Source organism: Jatropha curcas, chromosome 10 (assembly GCF_041381405.1).
Source record: "Jatropha curcas cultivar XTBG-Jc1 chromosome 10, XTBG_Jcur_1.0, whole genome shotgun sequence".
Taxonomy (NCBI): domain Eukaryota; kingdom Viridiplantae; phylum Streptophyta; class Magnoliopsida; order Malpighiales; family Euphorbiaceae; genus Jatropha; species Jatropha curcas.
The window spans coordinates 19,278,327-19,306,294 of record NC_143160.1 but is presented as its reverse complement, the minus strand read 5'-3'; the positions used below and the strand labels follow the sequence as shown (position 1 = coordinate 19,306,294).

The 27,968-nt window shown below is 33.4% G+C and overlaps 1 protein-coding gene across 2 annotated transcripts; it reads right to left on the bottom strand.

Moving 5' to 3' along the window:
* Positions 1 to 517: 517 nt before the first annotated feature.
* On the bottom strand, positions 518 to 19,204 carry LOC105634598 (Haloacid dehalogenase-like hydrolase (HAD) superfamily protein). 2 transcript variants are annotated; one of them, XM_012217474.4, is made up of 11 exons: positions 18,864 to 19,204; positions 17,917 to 17,966; positions 17,739 to 17,802; positions 17,384 to 17,432; positions 17,243 to 17,311; positions 16,315 to 16,376; positions 14,291 to 14,371; positions 10,311 to 10,462; positions 10,119 to 10,203; positions 3,020 to 3,163; positions 518 to 858 (listed from the first exon to the last, which is right to left on the bottom strand). In XM_012217474.4, exons 1-11 carry the CDS (start codon positions 19,127 to 19,129, stop codon positions 756 to 758), a joined length of 1,125 nt encoding a protein of 374 aa, XP_012072864.1. In that variant the 5' UTR covers positions 19,130 to 19,204; the 3' UTR covers positions 518 to 755. The 2 variants fall into 2 exon arrangements, with proteins under 2 accessions (XP_012072864.1, XP_020535120.1); XM_020679461.3 differs by having other exon boundaries at positions 18,872 to 19,090.
* Between the last annotated feature and the right edge of the window lie 8,764 nt (positions 19,205 to 27,968).

Below are 27,968 nucleotides of genomic sequence, written 5' to 3'. Positions count from 1 at the left end.
ACATGGTGAATTAAACAAAGCATGAAAATAATTTTTTATTTGCAATCCCATTCTTAATTTGCAATTGAGGATGCTATTATTACAAAAAATCGAAATTAAAGTAAAAATTGATAAAAAGATCAAAATAGGGCGAAATTGCAAAGACTTGCAAAATTCATAGCATTCTAATATAACATACCTTTATAAAATTGGGTCATACGAAACAAACCTTCAAGTTTCATAAATTAACCAAATGGATTTATTGCTTGTGTAAATCATGCATACACAGTTATATCGAGGTAAGCAAATATGCTAAGACAATTATTAAGGCCAAACAACCAAAAACACAATTATAATTCTAGGAAAATGAAAATTTGTTATTAAGATATGATAAGCATTAGGAGGTGAATTACGATGTATCCAAACAAATAATAATAATAATAATAATAAAGTTTAGTGAAAAAACACATACCCAAATACAGAGTTTAATCTTCAATTTTAAAATTTGGAAACGATAATTATCTCAAAAAAAAAAAAAAAAAAAAAGGAAATGATAATAATACGGAGAGAGAAGGCATGTTTTTTCCTTATCTCTGTTCTACACATGAAAAGGTTCAACAGCATCACCAATTAATATGATATTTGTTCAGTAACTTTGATATTGATGCAATGCCATATAAAGTCATCTATTTATCTATTTAGGCAAATTAAACTTTACAAATATAAAAAGGAAATCAGAAAAGTGCAGAACAAAAAGCACATGACTCAACCTCAATTCATGATTGTATGTGTCGTCGCAGTTTACTCATAGTCAGATCTGCACCTCCAAAACCATCCATTATAGCTTTTGCTGAAGGGAACTCCACTCTTGATGTCAAGCTGAACAAAGTATTATACGAAGCACGAGAAGAGAAGCAATTATTACAATTTTAATCATAAGTACTAAAAATATCGATTCAAAGCTTTTGCAACTTTCTCAGTTTGTTTATGTTTAACAAAACTAATTTTAGGGTTTTAATTACCCATATGATAAGCTTCATTTCAACATAAATTTGTTTATTATCATCATAAAATATACTGATAGGAAGGTAAAGTTATAAGAGTTATAATTGAATGTAATAGAATGGAACAGAATGCAATGTATTTTGATCTACTAGAAACACCGTCGATGTTGATTATATTACATTAAGGCTCACCAAATGTATACTAAGTTGTTTCAATTATAACCCATGGATCAAATGATACTAAACGTGAACTTCAGAGTAACCACAAGCTTAAAATTGTGAAAAAAAAAAAAAAAAAAAACCTCTGTTTAGATTTTTAGATTTTGTTCCAACAAGTACACTTACTAACTTTGTTCCAAAAACATTGGCCTTAACAAGAAATTCCACTGGAATTTAAGTAAATCGAAGATGAATGATTTTGCCACAGAAAATTGAAATTCAGTTATAAGTTCAACAACTATAGATGAAAATTAAGCCTGTTATCTGTCATCGTCAGATACAAATTGTTGAAGAAGTGCTCTATCCAATGAGCTTTCATTTGAGCACAGTAAATAAGTAACTAGGTATCATAAAAATATAAATCACCAATGTCACATCACATTCACATAGCACTTCAGCGTTTAAAGACCAAACTAGCAAAAGTGGTAAGCAGTAACTGAGCATAAAGAAGTAGCACATACATAGATTAAAGTAAGTACATATGCCACTTGGGTATATACCCGGTTTCAATTCCCCCTTCCTCAAAAAAAAAAAAAAAAAAAAAAAAAAAGGGAGAGAGAGAGAGAGTGTGTGTGTGTGTGTGTAAAAAGTAGACCAAATATTTAGCAATGATAATATTAGCATTGAAGATTAAAAAAAAAGCTCCAAGATCAGAGTGAAATCTCTTAAAACAAAAGACAGAGAACAAGGTAGGAAGTAACCATGGAGATAATTTCATCTCAACAACCCATCCCAATTTCAAGAACGGGAAACTTAAAGGCAAACTGAAAAATAGATCAGCTCTTACCCTGATTGTGACCAAACAATATCCAACTTTGCTATAAACATACGTCTAAGTTAAACTAATCATTTCTATTTCGCTAAAGACATTTGCAGTGGGAAAATAATTGGAAATACTGAAGACAAAATGTTATTACTCGTGAACTGAGAAGAAAGCAAAATAAAATCTCTGACCAATGAATTAAGCCCCAAAAAGCTTTATACATGTGCAATCGAAGTCAATGAAGAAAGAGAAAAAAAAAAAAGAAAAAGGGGAAATTTGTTCTGAGTTTTTGTTAGAATGTGTTGTCTAATTCTAACAATTAAAATTAAGCTAAACCAAGTCAAATGTTATGCAAATAATATGACAGATGCTTCTGATTGGCCTGATATATTTAACACAAAATACTATGACAGCTGCCTTACTTTTGCACTAAAATGTGTGGCTATTAAAAGCAGTATTCGCTCTGGATAAACCGTGATCAATGTTCCATTGACTCTTCTTCTCTTCTCACAACACATTCTTCCTTTTCCATTGCAGAAGATTAAGATTTTGGCTTTGTGTGTTTGCTTGCATGTAAGTATGTATATGAAGGTAAAATAGTTGCTATTCTAATTTTCAACGATATAATTTGAAATGGATCATTAATCATTATGTCAATTCAGAATATGATTGTTTACCCCATGCTAGGTTTAGGTCATGTAGTTTAAAACCCATGGAGAGAAGGGACTCTTCACAATTATTATTCTCCCGTTGGTTATTTTAGAGTAGTTAACTAAATAAGACTTGAATTTTTGTAAGGTCATTTCATCATTCATAGTTTGCTAGGTTTTTCTAGTAATTTTATATCTCCGCATTTAAAGGTTGTTGCCTTTGTAGGTATATTTGGTTTTTGGTTGAACTAAGCATTTTTGGAGTAAAAATTCAGATTCTAAATCACATCGTCTATTGAAAAGGTTGTCAATAGATTTATTAACAAAAATGTCTAGAGGCAGACAAGAAAATGCATAACTTAAGGTATCAAAAAATTGGCAGTAAAATTGAAGCAAGCCTTTACCTGCTCCGAAGAACGACACAGGGCATGGCAATTTGTGCAGCTGCAGCAACTCCAGATTGGCTTCCAGCAACAAGGACACAATGGTTAACTGGTGCCCCAGCATACTCCGCCCCAGCACGCAATGCAGCAATGATCTTCTCTAGGCTGGGTAACCCTCAATAAATGAGATAAAATAAGACTTCGAAAGATAAACAAGTTAACCATTTAAAATTTGACAAACAATGCATGAGCTATCTATTCCCAAACATATGCATATCCTTATCCAGTATTCTACTGTAGGCTATTTGAAAACCAGAAAAAAGAAATCCATGAATTAGTTCTCAGGCCAGGATAAAAATCAGGCACAGTGCAGAAGACCATGACTTCAGCAACTTCTTGTTTTCACACTAGGTAGGGAATCTAGTTTCTGCCATAAACTGTCAATTCAGCATTATATTGATTAATAGTCGTCTCACCTTGCTTGTTCCTTGAACCTTATTTCTAAAGTTCTTAAGCATGTGTGTCATTTCCTTGTTGAGAGTAAGTTTGGGAAATAGCATTCCAAATTTTCGATGCAGTGTTCAACAACAAATGCCCACTAGAAATATAAGGTTGCATGGAATGAATGAGCTAAGACACCACTAGGTAGGCATGGCCGGTTCATTGAACCGCCAGTTTTGGCTCACGGAACTGACGGTTCAAAATTTTTAAAATATTGAACCTGAACAGACCCTTGAACCCGCTGGTTCCAGTGCAGTTCCGGCGACCATTGGTTCCGATCACGGTTTCCGGAGATATATGTTTTTTTTTTTAAAAAAAAAATCGGTTCTAATGTTACATTTTTCTTTCGAAAATATTAATATGAGTGTAAAAAATATTGGTAAATTTTATTTAAAATAAATTTTAGAATACCCATACTCATATAAGAAAAAAATTAATTAATTTTACAAAATAATCAAATAAATTATCACTTTATTTTGTTTAAATGTTATTAAATAAATTAAATAAAAATTTTGAAAAATTATAACTTTAAACTTAGTAAATAATTTAAAAGGTTAAAAAAAAAAAGTTAAAAACAATATAAGTTTAGACTAAATATTTCTCTTTTTTTTTACCATTTTACTTTTTAGATTTTTAACTTTTAAAGTAAAGTATATTTAAAAAAAAAAATCTTAAGTAAATCATATCATGTAGTAAAATATTATTGAGACTTTTAGAGATGTGTAAAATAGGCTAAGTGATTATCATTTTGAAAATAAAAATAGAAAATTTCTGGTTCGAACTGTACCGGAACCGGCGATTAATCACCGGTTCAGGTTCAGATTTTAACGTTCACATGAACCTTAACTAACCCTTAAACCGCTGGTTCCGGTTCAAAATTTTAAACCGACGGTTCCGGTCCTGTTCCGGTTCATCTACAATATGGTTCAGTTCCAGTTCAAAATAAATCGGTGGCCATGCCTACCACTAGGGAATTTTCAGAATCCCTTGTGATTATAGGTTGGGCTGGTTGGTTCAAGTTGGTTTTTAGTTCCAGTCAGATATTCCTGCAGTCGTCTAGCTTTAATAAATAACAGACAGGACCTTGACTAAGCAAGGTAAAATAATTAGTTCCATCAAGCTTAACAGGACTGATTTGTAAAGAGGGGTTGTCATTGGAATAGCTCAATTTTTATGTTGGTAGTTTTTGTCTCATCACCCATCATTTAACAAAATAAAGATAATAAAGTGATGCAAGGGAAGAATTTATCAACTCTCAACAATTAGGGCTAGAATAGGTTGATTATGGTTGGAACAAGATAACATATCGGTCTCAAAGAAAACTTTAGAATTAAAATTTTGAATTCATAGATAAAAAACAATACCCAAAACTAATTGTTTCTGTCCTATTTATATTAGTTAGGAAAAATCCTAATTCTATACTGAAAAGTATTCCTAATTGGCTAATACTCCTAGACTGAATAGTATTCCCATTTAGCTAAATCCTAAATAAAGAAGGAAAACTGAAAATTATTTCCTGATTAATTAACATGCTTCAATTTAATTAAGAATCCTAAATAAATAAGGAACTAAAAGAAAACTTCTTAATTAGTCTTGAATGCTCCTGCATCATAAAGGCAGATCTAGAAACAATACTGAAAAAAAAATAGAGGGAACCAAAGAAAAAAAAACCAGCTAGGTTCAGAATGGAGTTCGCAAAAAGGATTGCAATGCTTGCGCGAATCGTCTAGAAGAAACTGTGGCGAGAGAAGTCACTGGAAAACGGTGTCACGCGCAGACGCGTGGACAGGAAGCTGGATCTGTTTCAGGCGCGTGAGCTCACGCTTTTCAACGGACAATCGCGAGCTTCTGGCGGAGGACTGACCCACAGCTGGGCTAACTCCTGAGAGTGACAGTGATAACCAACTCCCTTCAGTTTTCCACCAAATGGACCGAGAAGAACAACTTTTTCATTTTCAAATCAGGCCTTTGGCGCTGATACCATGTTGAATTATCAGAGACAGGTGGGGGAGAAAGTTCTTCTCTATTTCTATATATTCTTGTGGTTTGCATCAACACTATATATATGTACAAATCCACATCTAAATAAGAACGATATAATAAAGGGAAAACGAGAAATCCTCATAAAAAACCACCTAAATTGATTATACAAAGTATTCCAGGATTATACAAATCAACAAATCAAAATACCGAGCTATGTCACAACCTCCATATGAGTTAATTTGGATACATCAATTATTATATGAAGTCCGTCTTAAGACCTCATCACGTGCTAAGTTGTAGTGTGATAATCAAGCTACTCTTCTTATCGCATCCAATCCAGCGTTTCATGAGCAAACTAAATATATTGAGATTGACTGTCACTTAGTTTATGAAAAGATACAGCATGAGATTATCTTGACAGGACATGTAAACAGAAGAGCAGCTAGTAGATATTTTCACAAAAGCTCTAAATAGAGCTCAGGTTGACTACAATTGTAACAATCTGGGCTTGATTGACATCTCCACTTCAACTTGAGGGGGATTGTTATAAAAATTCAACTATCTAAGTACGTAGGCTAGCATTATTATAGGGATTCATTAGATGATTTCCTAAGTGTTAGTTGTAAATAGAGTTCGGTTAGGAGTTAGATTCCCAATAGGTTTATAGTATCCTTTATATGTATATATATGTGTCCCTATTGATGAAAATAATACAACAATAATTTTCCACATTAAATTACATGGTATCAGAGCCCGGGGGGCTCGTTAGGTTTTTTTTCTCTGCTCTTTTGTGTTGAAACTACAGGCAGAGGGTGTTTTTTGGTGACTGCCAGTCTAGGTCACCCACAAAGGCTGGTGTTTTTGTCTCAACGCCACCCAAGGAAGAAGGGCAGGCCGCCGATCGGCTCTCCCTCCAAATCTAGTCACCGGAATCGTAGCGAGTGGGCTTCACGCGCCACTCATAATTTCCGCTCTTCTTCACGCGCCGGCGCGTGCGGGCGCGTGCAGCCATCTCCTGTCACTGGCTCTCAGTTTCCGGCATGGAGTAAAACAGTTCGACCACTTGACCAACGATCCACCTGAAGGAGATGCTAGGCAAATCTGGCTTAGAGAGGATGCTCGATTATTTTTCCAGCTTCCGAATTCGATTGACAATGAGGTAATTGGTTTAATTAATCATTATGAGTTTTAATCATATTTCATAACTTTTGTGGATGATTATTCTCGTGTTACTTGGTTATTTTTAATGAAAACTCGTTTTGAGATATTCTCTATTTTCTGTTCCTTTTGTGCTGAGATTAAAACTCAATTTAATACCTCTGTCCGCACATTGCAATGTGACAATGCTAAAGAATATCTATCTAGTTCCTTCCAATCTTATATGTCACAGAATGATATTCTTCATCAAACATCTTGTATTGATACTCCTTCTCAAAATGGGGTTGCAGAAAGAAAAAATCGACATCTTCTTGAGGTTGCTAGGGCACTCCTATTTCAAATGAAGGTCCCTAAACATTTTTGGGCGGATGCTGTCTCTACTGCATGTTTTTTGATTAATCGCATGCCTTCTTCTGTGCTTAATGGTGCAATTCCTTATAGTGTCTTGTTTCCTTCTAGACTTTTATTCCTTATTGAACCTCGTATTTTTGGTTGTACTTATTTTGTTCGTGATGTTCGTGCACAGGTCTCCAAATTAGATCCAAAATCCCTTCATTGTATTTTTCTTAAGTATTCTCGACATCAAAAGGGATATCGTTGTTTCTCTCCCGATCTTGATTGTTATCTTATTTCTGTCGATGCACATTTTTTGAGAACACTCCATTTTTTCCTTCTCCTATATATAAGAGTAAGGGGGAGGATGATGAGCTTTTAGTCTACGCTATCCAGCAATTTCCTAGCTCTCCTGCTCCTGCTCCTGCTCCTGTTCCTGAACTTGCACCTGCTCCTGCTCCTGTTCCTGAACTTGCACCTGCTCCTGCTACAACGTCTGCTCCTCCTATTCTCCTTCCTGCACCAGCATCTGTCCGCGCTCGTTTTGAACAGGTTTATTCCAGGAGACCAGGAACTCTTGACTCACTTCCCCTATCTACCGCTTCAACAGAAGATCCGGTTCCCTCCACTCAACCTGAGCCTGTGCCATTCACTCCTCAGTCAGACCTTGACCTTCCCATTGCTCTTCGAAAAGGTAAACGCAAGTGTACCTATCCTATTTCTTCTTTTGTTAGTTATGATCATCTTTCTCCTTCATCTCGTTGTTTTGTAAGTAACCTAGACTCTGTCTCTACCCCTAAAATTGTTGTCCAAGCTTTGTTCAATCCTGGTTGGTGTGCAGCAATGAAAGAGGAGATGGCTGCCTTTGATACTAATGGTACTTGGGATCTTGTGCTTCTCCCGGCAGGTAAGAAAGCTATTGGTTGTAAATGAGTTTTCACAGTTAAAATGAATCCTGATGGATCTGTTGCCCGTCTCAAGGCTCGATTAGTTGCTAAGGGCTATTCTTAGATTTATGGCCTTGATTACTCTGATACTTTTTCTCCTGTAGCCAAATTGTCTTCTGTTCGTTTGTTTATTTCTTTAGCAGCTACTTTTGACTGGCCTTTACATCAGTTGGATGTTAAGAATGCCTTTCTTCATGGGGATCTTCAGGAGGAAGTTTACATGGAGCAACCATCAGGCTTTGTTGCTCAGGGGGAGTTGGGTAAAGTGTGTAAACTTCGAAAATCTCTTTATGGCCTAAAACAGAGTCCTCGCGCTTGGTTGGTAGATTTTGCAATGTGGTTCACCAATTTGGCATGCAGAAGAGTACTTCTGATCATTCTGTATTTTTCAGAAGTACTAAGGTTGGTTTGATTGTACTTGTGGTTTATGTTGATGACATTGTTATTACAGGGAGTGATTCTGCAGGCATTACATCACTCAAGTCATTCCTCCAGACTCAATTCCAGACAAAAGACTTAGGATTGTTGAAGTATTTTTTGGGTATAGAAGTATCTAGGTGTAAGAGAGGCATCTTCTTATCTCAAAGGAAGTATGTCCTTGACTTACTAAAGGAAACTGGAAAATTGGGTGCCAAGCCATGCAATGCTCCAATGACTCCTAATTTGCAACTTTCAATTGGTGGTAAGCTATTTGATGATCCTGAGATGTATAGAAGATTGGTGGGCAAGCTGAATTGTTTTACGGTAACACGTCCAGATATTGCTTACTCTGTGAGCGTCTTAAGCCAGTTTATGTCTTCTCCTACTGTTATTCATCGGGAAGCTTTAGGACAAATTTTGTGCTACTTGAAAGGTAATCCAGGTCGTGGCCTCCTTTACAGTAATCATGGGCATTTGGACATTTGAGTGTTTTTCGGATGCGGATTGGTCAGGTTCGAAGGTTGATAGAAGATCAACTTCAGGATATTTTGTCTTTGTGGGTGGAAACTTGATATCGTGGAGGAGCAAGAAACAAAATGTAGTCTCACGATCGAGTGCTGAATCAAAATATCGAGCTATGGCACAATCTGCTTGTGAAATAATTTGGATTCGTCAATTGTTAGAGGAAATTGGCTTCAAGTCGTCCTTGCCTGCAAAGTTATGGTGTGATAATCAAGCTGCTCTTCACATTGCATCAAATCCAGTATTCCATGAAAGAACAAAACATATCGAGATTGATTGTCATTTCATTCGTGAAAAGATACAACAGGTTGTTATCTCTACAGAGCACGTTAAAACAAGTGAATAGTTAGGAGATATCTTTACAAAAGCTCTAAATGGACCTTGGGTTAACTATCTTTGTAACAAGTTGGGCATGATTAACATCTATGCTCCAACTTGAAGGGGAGTGTTAAGGACAAGTTGTAAATAGAGTTCGGTTAGGAGTTAGATTCCTAATAAGTTTATAGTATCCTGTATATGTATATATATGTGTCCCTATTGATGAAAATAATACAACAATAATTTTCCACATTAAATTACACTAAGATAAAATACATAACTTGTATATAATAGTGAATTAACCTCAAAAATCAAATATATAGAAAGCATTCATAACATACAATATATAGGAACATATTCATTATGATCCTCATGACAAGGTTTGAGACTTCAATCTCACATTGAAAGAATGAAATGTGGGGTTTATATAAACTTGGACTCTCCAATCTCAGTAGTACCTTTTCAAATATGGTGCTTCCAAGGTCATACTAAATTTTACTTTGCTAATTTATTAAAGAGAAACCAATGACAACCAGTTCACTGTTTTCATGTTTGTTTATTATATCAATAATTAAAGTCCGATTCATGTAATTGAAAAAAATAAATTAACAGAATTCAGAAGAAACTAAGTTCAGGGTCTTTTTTTTTCTTTTAGCAATTAGGCCTGATTACAACAATGTCAGCACCGGTATATTGATGACCAATAATAGTTGAAAAGCTTGACAACTGTGTTTGTTAAGCACATAACAACATCTAACATTTCAAAAAGCACTGAGAATTAAATTGCATAAAATCTTAATAAGGGCAAAATCAAACAAAAAATTATTGCAGCAAATTATTTTACTAAGTGCATCATAAAAATTTAAGCAGAAGAGAAGCTGTGAAGATAGTAATTAAAAAGTGGAAAATATATAATTAAGGCAGATATGTGGACTAACCTTTCAGTTGAGCTAGTATCAATCTGCACACTCAATTTTAACATGGATGCAACCTTCTCAGCTATTTTTTGTTTCTCAGCGGAAGCTGGTCCGAAAATCAAGAACAGACTCCTTTAGTATCCAATCTTCTAAAGTGAAAAGATGAATATTATTGAGTAAATATGTGTCAATCAACCCAACTTTACGATTTACCTGCTTTTCTTGCTTCCTTAGCAAGTTGCTCATCCAAGCCAGAAAAAACTCCTGTACCAAGAAGTTGGCTATATAAACTCTGTTCCACTTCCTCTTTACCAACAATTGTTATCTTCGAAGTTCTTTCATGACCAAGCTTGTCTATAATGGATCTAACAATTTTGACAACACACAAATACAAGCATATTCTAATTATATACTCGAAACGGATGTAGCATTGAAATTAACTAGCAGAAGGCTCAAGGATGTACATATTGACTTAACTAGTATGGGTGAATGGCATGTTCCGTTAATGCTACCAAACAACCTACTAAACTACCCATTTCAGATTCGGGTATGGCCATGGGTTACGATACATATCCATTTAAAGATTAAAATTATATTTAATAAAAAATAGAAGTATTTGTTCAAATATGAAAATAGTAACGAAAAAATGTAAAAATGGTACAATGACCAAATAAATTAATGTACAAACATTTTTAAAAGATGACAATACTGAATTTATCACAAATAAGGATTCTCATAGCCTATGTTGCACGGAAACTTCCTTCATAGGAAACTTCCTTTGGCTGCCGTTTTTGCGTTTCGGAAACATTTCCTGTGGAAAGGCTTGGAAACTCCTCAAAAACGTTTCGGGGCTGTTTCCATAAATTGAGTAACTTGGAAACACGTTTTCCTTCTCTAAATACGTTTCCATAAACTGGAAACTCTCAAAAACTCATTTCTCTAACCATATAGTCTAAGTAATCAAAACATATATATATATATATATATATATATATATATATATATATATATATATATATATATATATATAATCATGAATTTTAATCTTTGGTTTAAAAAAAAATTGCTATTACAAGATTTTGCTTCATTGCTAGTAAATTTAAACCAAATATTAGAGATTGAACGTCAAATTCGAAACTTAAAATATTCAAAAGCCGACAAAATTAAACCATGAAAACTATGGTGGTTCCACGTTGCACTATAGTACATTGCAATAAAAGTCAAATTGTAATTTTATATAAATAGTTGAGAAAAAAAATTTATGTTTGCGAGTATGCTACAGATCTCAATTTATGAAAAATTACATGCAGCAATTTAAAAAAAAAATCCATAATTTTTTGAATCTCTCGATTTTAGGTTTGAAGTTCAGCTATTTACCAAAAGTTTGCGTGAGTTGGTTCGGGTTCGTTTCAATAGCAATACCCATACACCTAAAAGAAAATATCAGGTTTTACCCAAACCCAATCCAAACAATCAAAACACAAATTTTAGAGTTTGACTAGGTTCAGTTTGGGCTGATTTTACCATCCCTAAAGACGAGAGAAAATTAGAAAGAAAGAGAAAGGAAGAAAATAATTGAAGGTGAATGTAGAACAAAAATTGCTTGTCACTTCTTTTGTTACTTAATCAAGTTTTATCAAGACTACACAAATACGCTTCACATTACTAGAACAATGATGATGTAAAAAAGACTTGAACACTTGTCTGCTTCAACATTACAAGTAGGGCCATTAGGGTGTAAATGAGTCGAGTCGAGCTCAAACCTACCAAGCTCAAAGCTCAGCCCAGTAGAATTCAACTTGGCTCGAGTTCACCTCGAAAAATTTTGAGCTCAAGACTCAAGTAAGTCTAAAATAAATATTATATATATGTTTGTAAAAAATATCAATAAGGTTCGAGAAGCTCTTGAGTTTGAACATCAAGCCCAACTTTTCTCGAGCTTAGCTCGAATAGGTTGCAAGCTGGCTTGCTCATTTACACCCTTAAGATCCATACCTCAAAACTTAATAAGTCAAGTGATGAGTGTCCGACATACTCTTGATAGCAAAACCTTTATAGTGAAAAGTAAATAAAACTTGCACATATAAAGTAAAAAATATATATATCATAGCGATGTACAATATCTAATTCCTAATTAAGATAGGACAACACGTCTATAATAAGATTGGAATTCTTAATTAAGATATGACAAAACTTTTAAAATGGGATATAATTTAAAAACTTTAATTAGTATAAAACTTCTGAATTAGGGATTGTATTAAATTTTCCAATTTATTAAATTCATAATTATTTTGTACACTATTAAACATTTTTTATTTCCTTTTAATAGTTTGTTATTTTATTTTTTAGCCAATAAAATTTAGATTTAAATAGGAAACTAATATAACCAATCAAATTACATCACATTTATCTTTTCAACCAATAAAATTAAAATCTTTAAAGAAATTTTTGTCAATCTATAAATTTAGTAGGGTTATTTTTGTCAATCCTAAGATTTTCCCCTCCCATTCTTAATTATATATATATATATATATAGAGAGAGAGAGAGAGAGAGAGAGAGAGAGATCTTTAAAATATATAAGGGGTTAATATAATATTTTTGGACATATTCAAAATAAACATAAAAAAATTAATGTAAAAACTTTGAACAACTACTTAAAAACATGTGTGTTTTATGTCATTGTTTGTATTTAATTCACTTTCTATGTTTAATGTAGTATTAATCTTTTTTTTTTTTCCTTATTAACTAGATGAATGAAAGAGTTTAATTTCTCTTCTTTTAAACCACCTCAAACCAAACCAAACTGTCACTAAAGATTTGGTTTTATTTCAACTTTTTTCAAATTGCACTTAATAATCAACCAAACCAACCCGACCCACAAACAAGCCTAATTCCTACAATTTCTACTTTCTATATTTATTTTTTTTTCCTAAAATAAATACTCCTAAAATCCCTATGAATAGGATATGTATCAATTAGGCAAGGTAATGTTTCTTTTTTTTATTGGAAGGAAGGTGAGGTAAATTGAAATTTTAATAACCTTGTATGGTTTGGTTGGGGGTTTTAGGAGATAAGGTTCAGTAATAAATATGAAGATTACAAAAATATCATTATCATGAAAGTTGTTATTTTAGACATATAAATTGGTTAAAACTATTTTTCTAATGAAGTACTCATTTACGAATATCAAATTTGTTCTTAGATTATGAAGGAAGAAAAAAAAAAGAAATACGGGGCGAGTAATTGGGGTTTTAAAGAATCAACATGTATAATATACGAAACTAAAATATTTAACCATGCCCACAAGGCTTTCAGTGGGTTTTCAACCCCTCAAATAACCATTAAAAAACCTCCCTCCCCCTCAAATCCTCTTCTCAAACAACCCAAAAACTTAACATTACCTTAACTTACTTTCAAAAACCTACCAACACCCCATCAAAATGAGTTGTTCAGGTTCATTTATTTGCATATGAGGATGAAACTTAGAGTTCATTTCTTCAAATACAAGGATGAAATGGACTTTATACTCCATTCCAATGCATTTACTGAGAAGATAATTATCCTATTACCGCTTTACTGCTTCGAAAGTATCCTGAATTCATATTGAAATTTTTCTTGAAAAAGTTTCATTCTCCAACTCTGAATGAATTTGGGGCCTCCAATCCTTTTTTGAAGAATTTATGTTGCACCCCTAGGGGATAACTTCTGTCTTCTGTAGTTCCAAAAATTTTCTTTAACAGTTTCATGCAAGAGCTTGGCTAAATGGTGAAAAAAATGTGACACAATATCGATAAAGTATGAAGGGTTGCAAATAAAGTTTCTATGCATTGGTTTGATGTAGAAGATCTTGTTACAACAAGACGTGCCCTTTGTTCACTAGTTAAGACAGAAATACACCTTGTGTACTATTTTGAATATAGCAAAGTGTGCCGAAGCATCATAAGGTTATAAAGTTACTGTAAACAAGATCTCTATCTCATGGAAATTATGTGAGAGATTTCAGCTTCAGCTAATGTGCTTAAGTTTCCAACTGAAGGGGAAAAGTTAATGGAAACGAGAATAAGAATGAAAGTACCATGCTTATATTAACATTTGCGCAGTACATGCCTATGTAAACATTTAGTCAATATATGTCATTAATAATTATGGTAACTCTTACTATAAAACAATCTTTAAAAACAAAAGAACATACCTAGTGATATTTTCCTCATGTTTACTACAAGTGGTTAGAATGACCACAGGTATTCCTTCTTTAGATGCAGCATCAATAAAACTGCAAATAAAAATTGCCTAAGCATCAATAAAACTGCAAACAAAAATTGCCCAATGTGGATTTAAAATGTCAACGTCAAGGGAATTTTAAAGTGCATATGAGGACATTGTCAACACCTCCAACGTCATATAAAGAATTTGATATTGGCATAAAAAGAAACACTTGTAAAATCTAAAATACCAAGTTCTTTTGAAAAGTGTTTTTTCTTTTTTTGTTTCCTTCCCAGAAGGTGATTAGTGGAGATCCTGGAGACACATCCCTCAAAATGGGTAGGGTTGCATATGTTGACATTAAATTTTTATGAAAGATGAAACCTTTGTTATCTATTATTAGTTTGTTTATGATGGATAAATCAAATGTTATTTTTTTCCAAACTCAAAACAGGTGCCAAACATATCATACACACTATAAAAAATCTTCATCCATCTCCTTTTCTTGAGTAATACGAGTTTTTTGGTGGCAACAGTGCTAGTAATTTTAGTAAGCCCCTATTAATAATTTTTGAATTCCAATTATGATTTGACAGTGTAGAAAAAAATATTGCATCTCAATGTCGAATAATTTCAAATTTAATTGATTATAATACAACTGCTTAGAAAAACATGTAAGGCTTGTAGAAAGTCAGTAAAAGAACTTCAATTGAACCCTTTATGAATACAACTGAATTGAGCTTGTAATAAACATCCTATCTCTAACTTTGTTTCCTATAACTCCCTGTCTCCTTCCGATAGATCCTTTCTATCATTTGTTGCTTCAGTTTCTATTCCACAGGGTTAGCAAGAAGCATCTTGTGATCAAATTAGAAAGAGGCAATGGTTGAAGAGATGAAAGCTTTGGCACAAAATGAGACTTTGGACCTTGTTGCTCCTCCTTTAGGAAAGAAACCAATTGGATGCAAATGGGTGTTCACAATAAAACATAAGGCAAATGGTTTCATTGAGAAGTCAAAAGCTAGATTGGTTGTTGTTATAAATTTAGAATAATATGAAAGAAGAGGAGAACTAAGAGAGGAGACTTCAACCAAATGGCCTACATCCACGGACGCTAATCTTAAGGCTAATAAAGATTGTGTGGCCAAGCACATTTTATAGCTTGTATTTATATACATAAGGAGTGTAGCTAAGGAAGGTATATTAAAGGAAACAATCATAATTTTTAGGCTCGATAATCCCATAAATTAGGAAAGATAATTCCTCAAATTAGGGGAACGTGATCCTCAAATTATGAATTCACAATCCCATATATAATAGAGAAGGTAACACATGGTGTTTTGAAGATTTTCATGTGACCTCAGAAGAACAACTAGTTGGAGTGTTTACCAAGAATCTTTAATAGCAAATCATTTCATACGTTAGTTTGCAAGTTGGGCATGCGGTTATATCTATCCACCAACTTGAGAGAGAGCATTGACTATTCACTTCCTATTTTTTGAGATTCCATAATTGTATTTATTTCCTGTACTAGGATTATAAAATTTCAACTTAATGAGACTTTTAAGCGATATCCATATAAACCTTATCAAACAACTCAAAACTATTAAGTGTTGAAAATTTTAATTTTAAGTGTGACGATGAAGTTTCATTAAAGATATCCTACTAAACAACCTTTTCAAATTATCTAGAAATAGCAAAGCTCAACCAGAAACACCTAGATCATACTTTGTTTCTAACCTCAATAATGTGAAAAACATAATCTTTTATATATAGCATAAAGTTGATCAATACCCCTAAACAATCCAGCAAATAGTGATCTCATTCATTAGGGGATTTGACACAGCTACCACTTTACTACTGGACTAGAAGAATCATCAAAGAGATTCAGACACAATTATGCTTGCTTGAATAGTAAATGGTGGCATCAAAGTTAAAAGAGGCAGTTGAAAAGAGAATATGAATGGCCCAATCCATGGCCCACTTATATTCAGTTAGGATTAGACGACTCACTCTTCTACTCCAGGACGTAAAGGTGAATTTTTTGACATCAGAAATTCGTCCATTGCATTATTCTGGCATAAAAAATAATTGCTCAGAAATTCATCACACATTCTAAGAACAAACAGTTGAAAAAGGAGGACATGAAAAATGGTATAATTGTTGACATTAAGTTTATAAACACTTGCACAAACATTTATTTTATGGGTGTGCCTGTGTGAAGTAACAGGTATTATGGGAACAAGTGACACCATTTTGGAGTATTGACGAATAAAACCAACCAGAAAGAGGGAGGGCGTGGACAGAAAGAGAAAGAAACCATCTCTTCTTTTTTTATTTTTTTCTTTTTCCTCTTCCTTTTTCTTTTCAGAAATTGGGGATTTGGAGAGGGGAAGTATGGATGGCTCAACTGCTACACTTTCCATTTTATTGGTTCACTACAGATTACTGTAATTGATAAGATTACACCTTGGATGCTGCCTTTGACCAGCTGCTCATCATTTAAAATAAAACAACAAATCTATCGAATGCCCTCTATATTCTCAATAGCACAAAACCTTGTTTCTAAATTTCAAATTAGCATAAAAATCTCAAAAAATCCCCTCTCAAGCCATGATCTTAACTATATTTTTCCATCGAATAATAAGTTGGAAATTTGCATCCTTGGTAGAATTTGGAAGAAAAAGGATTTTATTATAGGCATTTGCAACAACTTTTTATCAAAGCACATGAAACCATATTTCTTTCCCTGTAGTGTATTTAGTGCATTTGATCAGGTTCTCGTCCAATTCAATCAGCCAAAAGTGATAATGAGTTTACTAACTATGAACCAGTTATAGGAACCTCGAATATTTAAAAAACTACCTAATCACACAACAAAAGTATTCAATACATAAGCAAATGAACTTCATAAACATTAGGCCACCTGTAAACATGATACCTTTTCTCGCAGAACATTTTTTATGAACGTGCCTTTCTCACTTGTGGGCAATGAAGTGGGCCAACCAATCTGCAAGAGAATAGAGAGATTAACTGTGCCGAACAAATTATACCACAGAAATAATTTCAACAGAAAAATCACCTGGTTAAAATATAAAATCAGCATCCTTTCCTCATCAGTAGCACTCTTCCTGGAAATCAGAAAGTATAATTTGTACAGTAGATATCGAACTTAAACATAAATGCAACTGAGATAATTTTCTAAATCAAATGATAATTTGTATCAGTCCAAATGACAATGAAGAAGAGATATAGTTAGAAAATATGACATTGACAGAAACACCAACGATGGTAACCAAAATGTAAAATAAAGTGCAAAATTGATTACAAACCAACTCAAATATAAGACTTAGAAAGCAATTTTTATCTTGGATTGATGAGAATTTCCATCAAATTACAGTTCAGAATGAACAAAAGCACGTTGAATCATTTCGCACCTTACAAGGTCTAGATAGATAGGTTCAGTCCAATTCGCACAATCAAGTCCGAGCTTCTTAAATGCTGATGGTATCAAGAAAGAAAAGTGTCCTTAAACTTATACATCTCAAACAAATAGATAGGCAAGACCATAGAAAATATGATGCCATAGGTGATGTAATTAATGCATCATTGTACCTGCATTAAAGGCTTGGCGATTTCCTAAGCGGTATGCATCTATAAGAACCCTGTAAAAAAAGTAAGGCATTAAAATTAATCTGGAAACCAACAAACACTGGTAATCCCCACCCTAGAGATATGTATTATTGAAGAGATAACAATTGGGAGAAGGAAAGAACTACCAAGGCTTCTAACTATCTCTACTTCTACAATGGTCAAACATGTTCTGTCCATAAAATAAGCATGGGATAGATGAGACACTACTATGAACAAGGTGGAAATTCTAGAAATGACCAAAGAATGCACTCATAGAAATGTGGAAGTGCCATCCATCGAGAATGAACTGAAGGAGGAGCAAGTAAGATGGTTTTGCATTTTCAAGTGTAAACAAGCAGTCAATGTGGAAGATTGAGCAACATCAAGGAAGAAAATTTCGATAGATAGACCAAGGACAATAAGGGATCTGGAAGTGTAGCCATAAACCATCTGGTGAAGGAAAATGCTCCAAATGGTAGGCCCAAGGATCTAGAGATCAACAATGAGTTGCACCAAGCTGAGTTGTGATGTTTGCATTACACGATCAAGATGTTTCAAACGCAAAATACAGTATAAATTACAGTTCATTAACAAGTTTGCTACAGGAATATAGAACATCATTGAATTACAAACCAGTAGCACCGATGTAAAAATTTGATAAGAAATAGACCCATCTCTGAAACTTCTGAAGTAGAAAATTAAAAATCAATAAAAAGAAAAAAGGCATTAAGTAGCAAAGATGCTCGGTGATGATACAGTAAGTTATATGTATACACACACAACAGCTAGTAGAGGACAGAATTATCAATCTCAAAGAAAACACCGAAATTTAGGAACAAAGCAATTATAACTAACGGAGTAGCACGAAACATTAGGACAAAACTGGACCCAAATAAAAAAAAAAAAAAAAACATAAAAAAGATTAATACCCATCAACCTCGAGAAGAACAGCAAATTCTGGAGATGGTCTTTCGTCGGGGGAACTGGAAGGTGAACAAAATGGAATAAACCCATTGGGTTGCGAACTTTTTCCTAGAAAATTATATTTCCGAGAAAAAGTAAAGGAAAAAGGACCTAGAAACAAATTGTTAATAATCCTGGGCCGAGCTACATAATAGCATTTATTACAGTTGGTTATGGTGCTTGACAAACGGAGCGAGTAAAGAATTGAACATGAAGCAGTTTCCATGGCCATTAGCAAATGCCAAGTATCTGGCTGTCTTTCTAGTGGCTACTAAAGCCCCCACATTACCGCCCTTGAAGGAGTTTTTATGTAATGCTGATGGCTAAGGTTCGGGAACCAAACAGTAAATAAATAATCTTTTTTTTTTTTTTTTTTGGTAAAAAAACCCGGTATTCAGCACATTCAATTAATCAAAATTCGAGTTCTGCAAAGGTCCATTATGAGTCCACCCTCCCAGTCAGTTTTTTTCATTTATAAAGCCAAAATTCGAACCTTGAATGTTGTCAAAGGAATCCAATAGTTGATACAAATAAATAATCTTTAGGCTTCCTTTGCATGAGACGAAAAAGGATGGTAACGTATTGGAAAATAATAAGGATGCTTTTTCCTTTTTTTTTATTTTTTTTTGTTTAAGGGTTGTTCTAGTGACGGTTAGCTTTTACCTAAAAGCTATTTATATATAGCTGTTTGAATAGGAAGTATTCGGTAAAATTATGTGTTTAATTATCTATTAACTTAAAATGACAAAAAATGACATTAGTTGTTTAATTAGTTAAATTCAAGGGGAAAAAAAATAATGTGTATGATTATCAAAAAATTTAATTAATTTTGAAACACTAAACTAGGGATCTAAATGAGTCGAACCGAGCTTTGGTGAGCTCGAGCTTGGCCCGATAAGGATATACTCAAGCTCGGCTCAAGCTCGTTTCGAGCTCGAAATTTTGAGCTCGAGCTCGGCTTGTTTATAAATAGCCGAGCTCGAGCTCGACTCAGGCTGGACTCGATAACCATAAACGAGCCGAGCTCAAGCTCAAGCTCGAAATCTATTAACCAAAATGACGTCGTTTTAATATAGGTTTTAATTGATTTTGTCTTATTGAGCTAGCTCGTGAGCTCGACATGGCTCAATAAGGCTAACTCATAAGCTCGACTCGATAAAGCTGGCTTGCGAGGTAGCTTGCAAGCTAATGACCCAAGCTCGAGCTCGGCTTGATAAGCTTATTGAACGAGATCAAGCGAGCTTTTACCAAGCCGAGCCTCGAGTAGCTCACGAGCGGCTTATCTCATTTACAGTCCTCCATTAAACATTATAGTGTTTAACATTTCATAAAAATTTTCATTAACCTCTAAAAGTTATTATAAAATATATTATTAAATGGTACAAGTAATAGAGATAAAGTTTTGACTTTATCAAAATGCTAACAGAAATGATAAATGGAATAAATCGTTCCATGTCATGATAGTATTATATTGTCTAAATAAGAAGAGGTGGGGTCACAATTTTAATGTTGTAGCCAAATACTTTTAATGGGTTGGCAAGGCATATTGAATGTGTAGAAGGGCAAAGAAGTAAAACAAAACAAGAGAATAATGTGAAAAACGATAGCGTTTTGTTTATAGTACTGTCTTTGATAGTCTAAACTCTAAAAGAAGTGCGAGAAGAAAACCCTAAGTGCTTTATTAAGAACATGATTGAATTGAGTCAATCTAGGTGGAACCATACATAATTGATAACGAAGGTATTAAAACAGCGATAAGAGAGGCATAGTTGATGAGGAAGCATTAGGAGGGCGAGAAGGAAGCCGCAGTAGATAACAAAGCAGTTGACTGGAAATCAAAAAAGCAATGGTTAGTAATGTATGATGTTAATCGCAACAGGGATTAATTCAATTACCTTAAATTGGGAATTGGTATGAGAATAGAGAACAAATTTATATGAAAAATTAGGTATAATATAATTGATTGAGGGGTGCAGTACTTTTAGAACTAATTTATTGGAATTTGATATTTGGCATGCGGGGCACAATAAAGAACTGGAATAAGGCAAAAACGATGGGACTTTGACTGAGAAAATGGAGTGTTTAAAATTGCATAAAAATGAAGAGAACAAATAAATTTAATATGATTGTCAAGGTTAATTAGTTTGAACTGAATAAGATAATTAGGAAGTTTTTTTGTATAGATATGATATTGAATATCGCATTATTAGAAGCATAAAAATGTGGACATGTATGATAATGTAGTAAAGTTTTAGGAATTGGTACACATTAGTATTTGAAGACAAGACAATGGTTAGGGTGTCAGAGCGATTGTATGACGCTTGATTAGTAATAGGATAAGTTGAGCAACGGTTAAAAAAGAAATAACTGATGTTAGGAATATTGGTTATGAACTATGGCTTGCAGGGAGGCGATTAATAATAAAGATGCTGGTAAGAATCGATGTTCTATTGATCAGATAAAAAAACCTAGAGAATTTAGTAAAGTATGTGACGCACGGATTGACAAGAATGCCAAATCTGTAACGCCCTATTTTTCCTATGTTGAAATAGTAGTTTACCAGTCTGTGAATAGTATCACCGGTCTTGGAGTCGGTATTATTTTGGTCCGAAAAAATTACTATCTATGTGTTATATTTTATTTAATATTTTTGGAGCATGCATGCATGGTTTTTATGGGTAAAAAGTAAGTAATGAATATTTGGAGAATTTAGATAATTAGTGAACAGTGAATTATGGTGTTATATTAATTAAGGAAATTTCAGGATTTATTTTTATGGAATAAATTTGAGATTTTGTGGAGATAAATAATATTTTGAGGGAGTTTAATTGGAGAATATTTGTAGCCGTTAGATTAGATTACTATTGACTTAATCCTAGCCATCCAATTAGGAAAAGGACCAAAACACCCTTTAGTTACTTTATAAAAGTCAACCCCAATTATTTCAGTAACCATTTCTCTTCTTTTTCTTCATGTTAGGCGTGTTCTTCTCCTCCTCCTTCTCTTTGTTTCCTTCACTTCCTACTTAGCTAAATCCACCAAAATTAACCTACCCAACTTGATTGAAGTGATTAATCGTAGAGAGTGAAGTTAGAGAAGTGATATTTGGTGATAAATTTCAAGGAATTTGGTGATTTTCCTACTTAGGTCAAGTAAGTGATTTTATGATAATGTCATTATTTTTGGGTTTAGAGTTTTCTTTTAGCATATGTTGGATTTTGGTCGTTGCATTCTTATTCAATTCTTCCTGATCTAATGAATATCATTGAGGGTTCTCAAGTCTGGGGGGTTGGAGAGCTCATGTTATTGCAATAAATAATTGTGTGTGTTTTGATGGGATAAAGCACACCGGTCTCTTCTGATTTTGCAATTTAGGTGTTTTCAAAAAATGATTGTCAAAATCCATCAAGAAAATCATTATATTAAAGAAATACTAACTGATCTGATTTTGGTTTTACTTTCTACAAATCAACAAACTGTAATGCCCTTAATATTTATAAATCTTTTTTATTTGTTAAATATTAAATACTAAGTACTCAAGAATTTTTATATTCCTAATTAGTACAGTACTTTGTGGGTTTTGACATCTTTATGCTTTATAATTCTTACAAAATTTCTCATTTTGACAATGTCAAATATGCTTAAAGTGACTTTCATATTTTTTGAGCCTTTGAATGCACTCAATGTTTGCACTCAATGTTTGTTGCTATTTACAATTATTCTCCCCCGGTGACCTTTGAAGGCCACTTCTCATCACTTATGTGAATTCTAATAATGTTGATACTGATGCGGAACCCTATGGAAATTAATTTCAAGAACTCTATGACAAGATTTGGAATAGATTAAAGATCAAACTAAACTCCCCTCTATGGCACCCAAAACTTAAAGAAGCAAGAACACCAATAATAGAGTAAAAGAATAAGATAAACGCCACAAATAAATTGATAAGTTTACCTTGATTCTTGATGCAATTAGAGGAATGCAAACTCACAATCTCTCTAATCAATGGAACACACCTAAGCATGAACAAAATCTGTAGCTTTAATATTTTGTTAAAATGATTTATGTAACAACATAACAAGGCTATTTATACTAATTCTAAAAGGTCCTGATCCTTAAAGGATTTAGAATAATTAATCTAAATCAGCTAAGGATAATGATTTAACTAATCTAAACCAACTAAGGATAAGGACTAATTAATCCAATCCAACTAAGGATAAAGAATAATTAATCCAAACCAACTAAGGATAGGGATAATTAATCCAAACCAACTAAGGATAAGGAATAATTAATCCAAACTAACTAAGGATAAGGAATAACTAATCCAACAAACTATGGATAAGGAATAATTAATCCAAACCAACTAAGGATAAGGAATAATTAATCCAAACCAACTAAGGATAAAAATAAAAAGGGTGGCCCAACCCATTAACAATATTACAACTCAAAACTAACAAAAATGGGCTAACTTATTACGCCAAAGTTAGGCTCTAGTACGGCCAGGGCATGCTACACCATCAACATATGCCTCCAATAATGTAAGAAGCCTAGGTGTGCCTTCAAGTTCCACACAACACTTGTTGAAAGCAAGATCATGAAGCTCTTATGTAACTTGGTCTTGAACATATAAGGACATGGCTGCCTCATATCTCTTTGTATGACTTCTTGTAATTGGTCCACTAGGAAGCACTAATGGATTTTCCATGTTGTTCTTCTTGTTCCCTTGGACTCCATGGATGAGTGATGGTGGATCCGTATCAGATACCATCTTGATAATTTCCCAAACCTGATAATAACATAGCTGATTTGTCCATATTTTTGGCCACATGACCTGATTCATGAACATTGATGTTGATTTGAGATGGAATTTATTATAAATACATTAATGAATTGTAGCTTTTCCTAAATTTGTTGATTATAGGATGAAAAGCATTCAAGTTGGATCTTTTATCTATAGCCACAGTAGCTATGTATGTACTCGATCTACTAATCAGAAAAATATTTGTACCAAACATGCTTACAGCAGTTGCATTCTATAACTACAATGACTTTCTTCAGTTTAATTCAATATTCAGCTCCAAATTTAGTCTCATCGAAGGCAGGTTTCCTATGTTCCCGTCTTCCTTTGGACGTTTCATGTGATGCGATTCTATATAACTGCATGCTTAACATATTATATTATGTTAATTAATTAGAATTTGGCATTCACAACATAATTGTGAATATACTTTGAGCAGTTTTCCATTTCTACAATTTAATTCTCATATTATGAATTTGGTAGCAATCATTCTTTTTCTTGTATCATTTCATTGACTTTTGAATTTTATTTCAGGGAAAATTATAGGGAGTGAAGCCTTTTCTCAACGACTTGAGGCTGCTGCAAGGTGGACATAAGTTGAGAACACTTCATTCTTCATTTATATAACCTTTTTAACTCAAATTGTCTAATGCTTCTGTGCGGGAAATGGTATTATCCAATACAAAATCCTGAAGTCCTCCAGTTTGTGAGTGCTATCCACATTACATTTCTCGTGTGAAAAATTCTATATGCCAATACTTCATATCAATCCCCAATTGCAATAATGTTTAATGGAGTTTATGTAAAAAAACTGCTATTTTTAATATGCGTGGTAATGATTTTCCATATCTCCATTACTCTTTTACCTTTTGTTTGGTATAAATTAATTCCACAAAATTTTGTGGACTTCAATTGAATTACTATTTTCTCATTTCTTGTATATATACATATATATAAACAACTTTCATTTCAAATCCATGGAATCAATTCTAGAGATTGAACATAACTAAACTAATTTCCATCAAATTGATGGAATTTCAAGTCAATTCCCCAAAATTTATGCAATCTAAGTCTTCGACAAAAATTCTCACACTTTAATTAACATCTACTATCTCCTTCTTTTACTCTTTTCCCTTCCCATCTCTCTCTTTATTTAGTCTGCTTTTTTTTTTCTCTCTCTACTGTATTTTTTTTCTCTCAATCTTTCTATAAGGTATTCTTGATAACTGTCATATTTTTATTTCAATTTGAGATATATTTCAGTCATAGATTTTGTGGAATTCCATCTAATTCCATATCTTAAGTTTATCAGGCCAAACATGAACATACATTCAATAGAGTTCATTTGTAAATAAATGAAAATGCTTTAGATTCATTTATGCCAGATGGGGCCTTAGTGTTGATTGGCTTACATTGTTCACATGTTGGTAAAGGTACATGGATATTATATGTAAGGGACTATTACCACACATTTTTATTTCGTTGCTTATCTAATCAAACTTCCATGCCTTCTGATGTTTCAAATTGATCATAATGTTTTTGAGTGCATATTTCAATCAGGAAATAGTTGTTTCTCCATTAAAATATTGTAAGTAATTAAATGAATTAAAAGCGTTTGACATATGGTAATTGAAAATCTTAAAGGTTCATGATTCTCAGACATCGTGATTGGATATGAAATATTACAACTGTTAAGTTATTTATGCCTGTAACTTTTTCCTTCTTTAATATATGTCTGGTATGTGCAACTACACATAAATCTGACCTCACAACTTCATGAAGTGGATATGAGAATCATTCATTTTGTTCTTGCATTATGAGTTTTTGGCATCATGACACCTTTTATACAGGTTCGAAAAGATGCCATTAGAATCTTAAAAGATGACACCTGACTGCTGATAATGACCAGTGGGAGGACAAACATCTATTCAGATCTGTTAGGGGCACTGAAGTGCAGGCTGATTTTGATGATGTGGAAGGACGAAAGTTGATCCTTCTTATACATGGTAAGAGAACAATACGATAAAGCTTGTCAGTTGATTGGTGGAACAGAATGCAAGAATATTATTATACTTTCTTTTAGCTAAAGCATTTGTCATTTGTTGTAATACATACCATTTCTCGTATACCCATTAAAGATCCCATCTCTGACATGGCAATTATTTCGTGCAAAGGATCTGTTCTACTCGGAGAAATTCACGAAAAGCAAAGTATGAACAAGTCACATAAGTGTTTTTGGGAGCTTGTTGGCTCAAAACTTGGCAATATGCTTGGTGTTGAGAAGACTACTGAATATGTATGGTCTTAATGGAAATGTACATCATCTTTTTCCACTAATAGGTTTTTGTTAGTTTTTTGAGCTGGAAATTTTTGGAGAAAAATTTTAATACATACAGATGAGATTTTTTAATGGAGCGATATTTTCTTTCTTATGACTGTTAATACAAGAGCCTTTTTAGAGAAGATGCCAAATTTGCTCAGCATTTGAAGAAGCAGGAGGCTGTGACTGATTTTACAAAGTCAAAAACCATTGCACAGCAATGCCAATATCTTCCAATATACTCAGTGCGCGAGGATTTACTTTAGGTTCAAGAAGGCACAAAAAGTTTATTCTGTAGTTACTCTTTCATTTGTTGCTGTTGTTTATCCATTTCGATGTATGTATTCACCAGTTTTCTCATTCTGTTCATAAACGTGCACTGGACAGGAGGTCTGTGTAAATCAGGTCGTTGTTGTACGAGAAACTGGTTCAGGAAAGACAACTCAATTCACACAGGTTTTCCCCATGCATTACATTTTTTCTTTTTGGTTTAACCTACGGAAAATGTTTAACCAGTTATACCAGTTAAATTATAGGCACCTCATGAAGTGGAACCTGATATTTAGATTTTATTGACAGTATCTCCATGAACATCGGTACACGAGAAATAGTATAGTTGGTTGCACATAACCAAGTTGTGTGGCAGCCATGAGTGTCGCAAAAAGAGTTAGAGGGGACATGGAAAATGAATTAGGAGATAAAGTTGGTTATGCCATTCATTTTGAGGAGATGACTGTGCCAAACACCATAATTAAGGCAAGTGCTATATAAAATCCATGATAATGAACTCATTAGATGTTATTTTATACTTTCTTATAAGCCTTTGTTATCGATGATGATCACTTAAATGTCCATATGCTACGGGTGCCTTCTAATTTATTTATTTATTTTTTAGTTAAACTTCACTTTCACTTTGCATCAATAGTTTCACAAGATTTCTAATCAATGGCTTTTATGATAAATTAAATTACTCTACTTTGTTAACAATTGTGGTAGAAGCTCCTGTAACATGATGCTTTGTTTGAGCATTTTTCTAAGACGTTTGTAACAGTGGAACACATTGAGAATGATTTGATAACAGTATCTGAAAAATCCTAAGAACTTGGATTTGTGATTTATTTTAATTTAAGTACGTGTAGAGGCATTGTTCATCATTGTAGTTGCTGGTTATTGAGCAATTCATGTTACTTTCTTCATTAACATTCACTTGAGTTCTATGCTTATAAGACAATGGCATTCTAATTTTTTATATGCTCATTGTGCAGTATATGACAGATGGAGTGCTTTTGTGTGAAACTCTAAAAGATTCTGATCTTGACAAGTACAGGTAAGAAGTTGCCGTTTATCTCAACTTTATGTGCAACTCATTTTTGCTGGATCAGAAGTCCTTAGTTTGATGGTTTTGTTGCACAGTCATATTCATGGATGAACCACCTGAAAGATCTTTAAGCACGGATGTGCTGTTTGCGATATTCAAGAAGGTGGTTGCATAGTGTCGCAACTTCAAGCTTATAGTAACATCTGCAACTCTAAATGCTCAAAAATTTTCCAATTTCTTTGGGAGGTAACTTATTTGCCTTTTGCTATTAAAATGAGGCAGGCAGTATTCTCGAGTTCATTTGGCTTACATAGATTTTAAATACAAGTTTTATTTTTCAAGAAGGGATGTCAATTGATTCTTGATGGATGGATTGTGTAGATTTGATTGATAAATCTTTGATATAAAGGTGTGAATAGTTGACAAAAATTTGAACAATATGAAATTCTACTTGTATGTGTAAGTGGGAGGTAAAAAGAGTTAAGTTTAAGAATTGTTGTGAACTTATACAAGGTTGAACTAAGAATTAAACATACAATTTGTATTTTTTGACCTGATTTGAAAACCTACACACGGCGGACTAATACATATACAACCATGGAGCATGAGACCTCTGATAAAACGTCCTCTCCAAT

Coding starts and splice junctions, on each gene's coding strand:
- LOC105634598 (XM_012217474.4), bottom strand. CDS start 19,129: ATGGCCATGGAAACTGCTTCATGTTCAATTCTTTACTCGCTCCGTTTG. Junction 17,433..17,738: donor ATCTATCTAGACCTTGTAAG/GTGCGAAATGAT, acceptor TCTGATTTCCAG/GAAGAGTGCTACTGATGAGG. Junction 16,377..17,242: donor AAAATGTTCTGCGAGAAAAG/GTATCATGTTTA, acceptor TTTTTATGCCAG/AATAATGCAATGGACGAATT.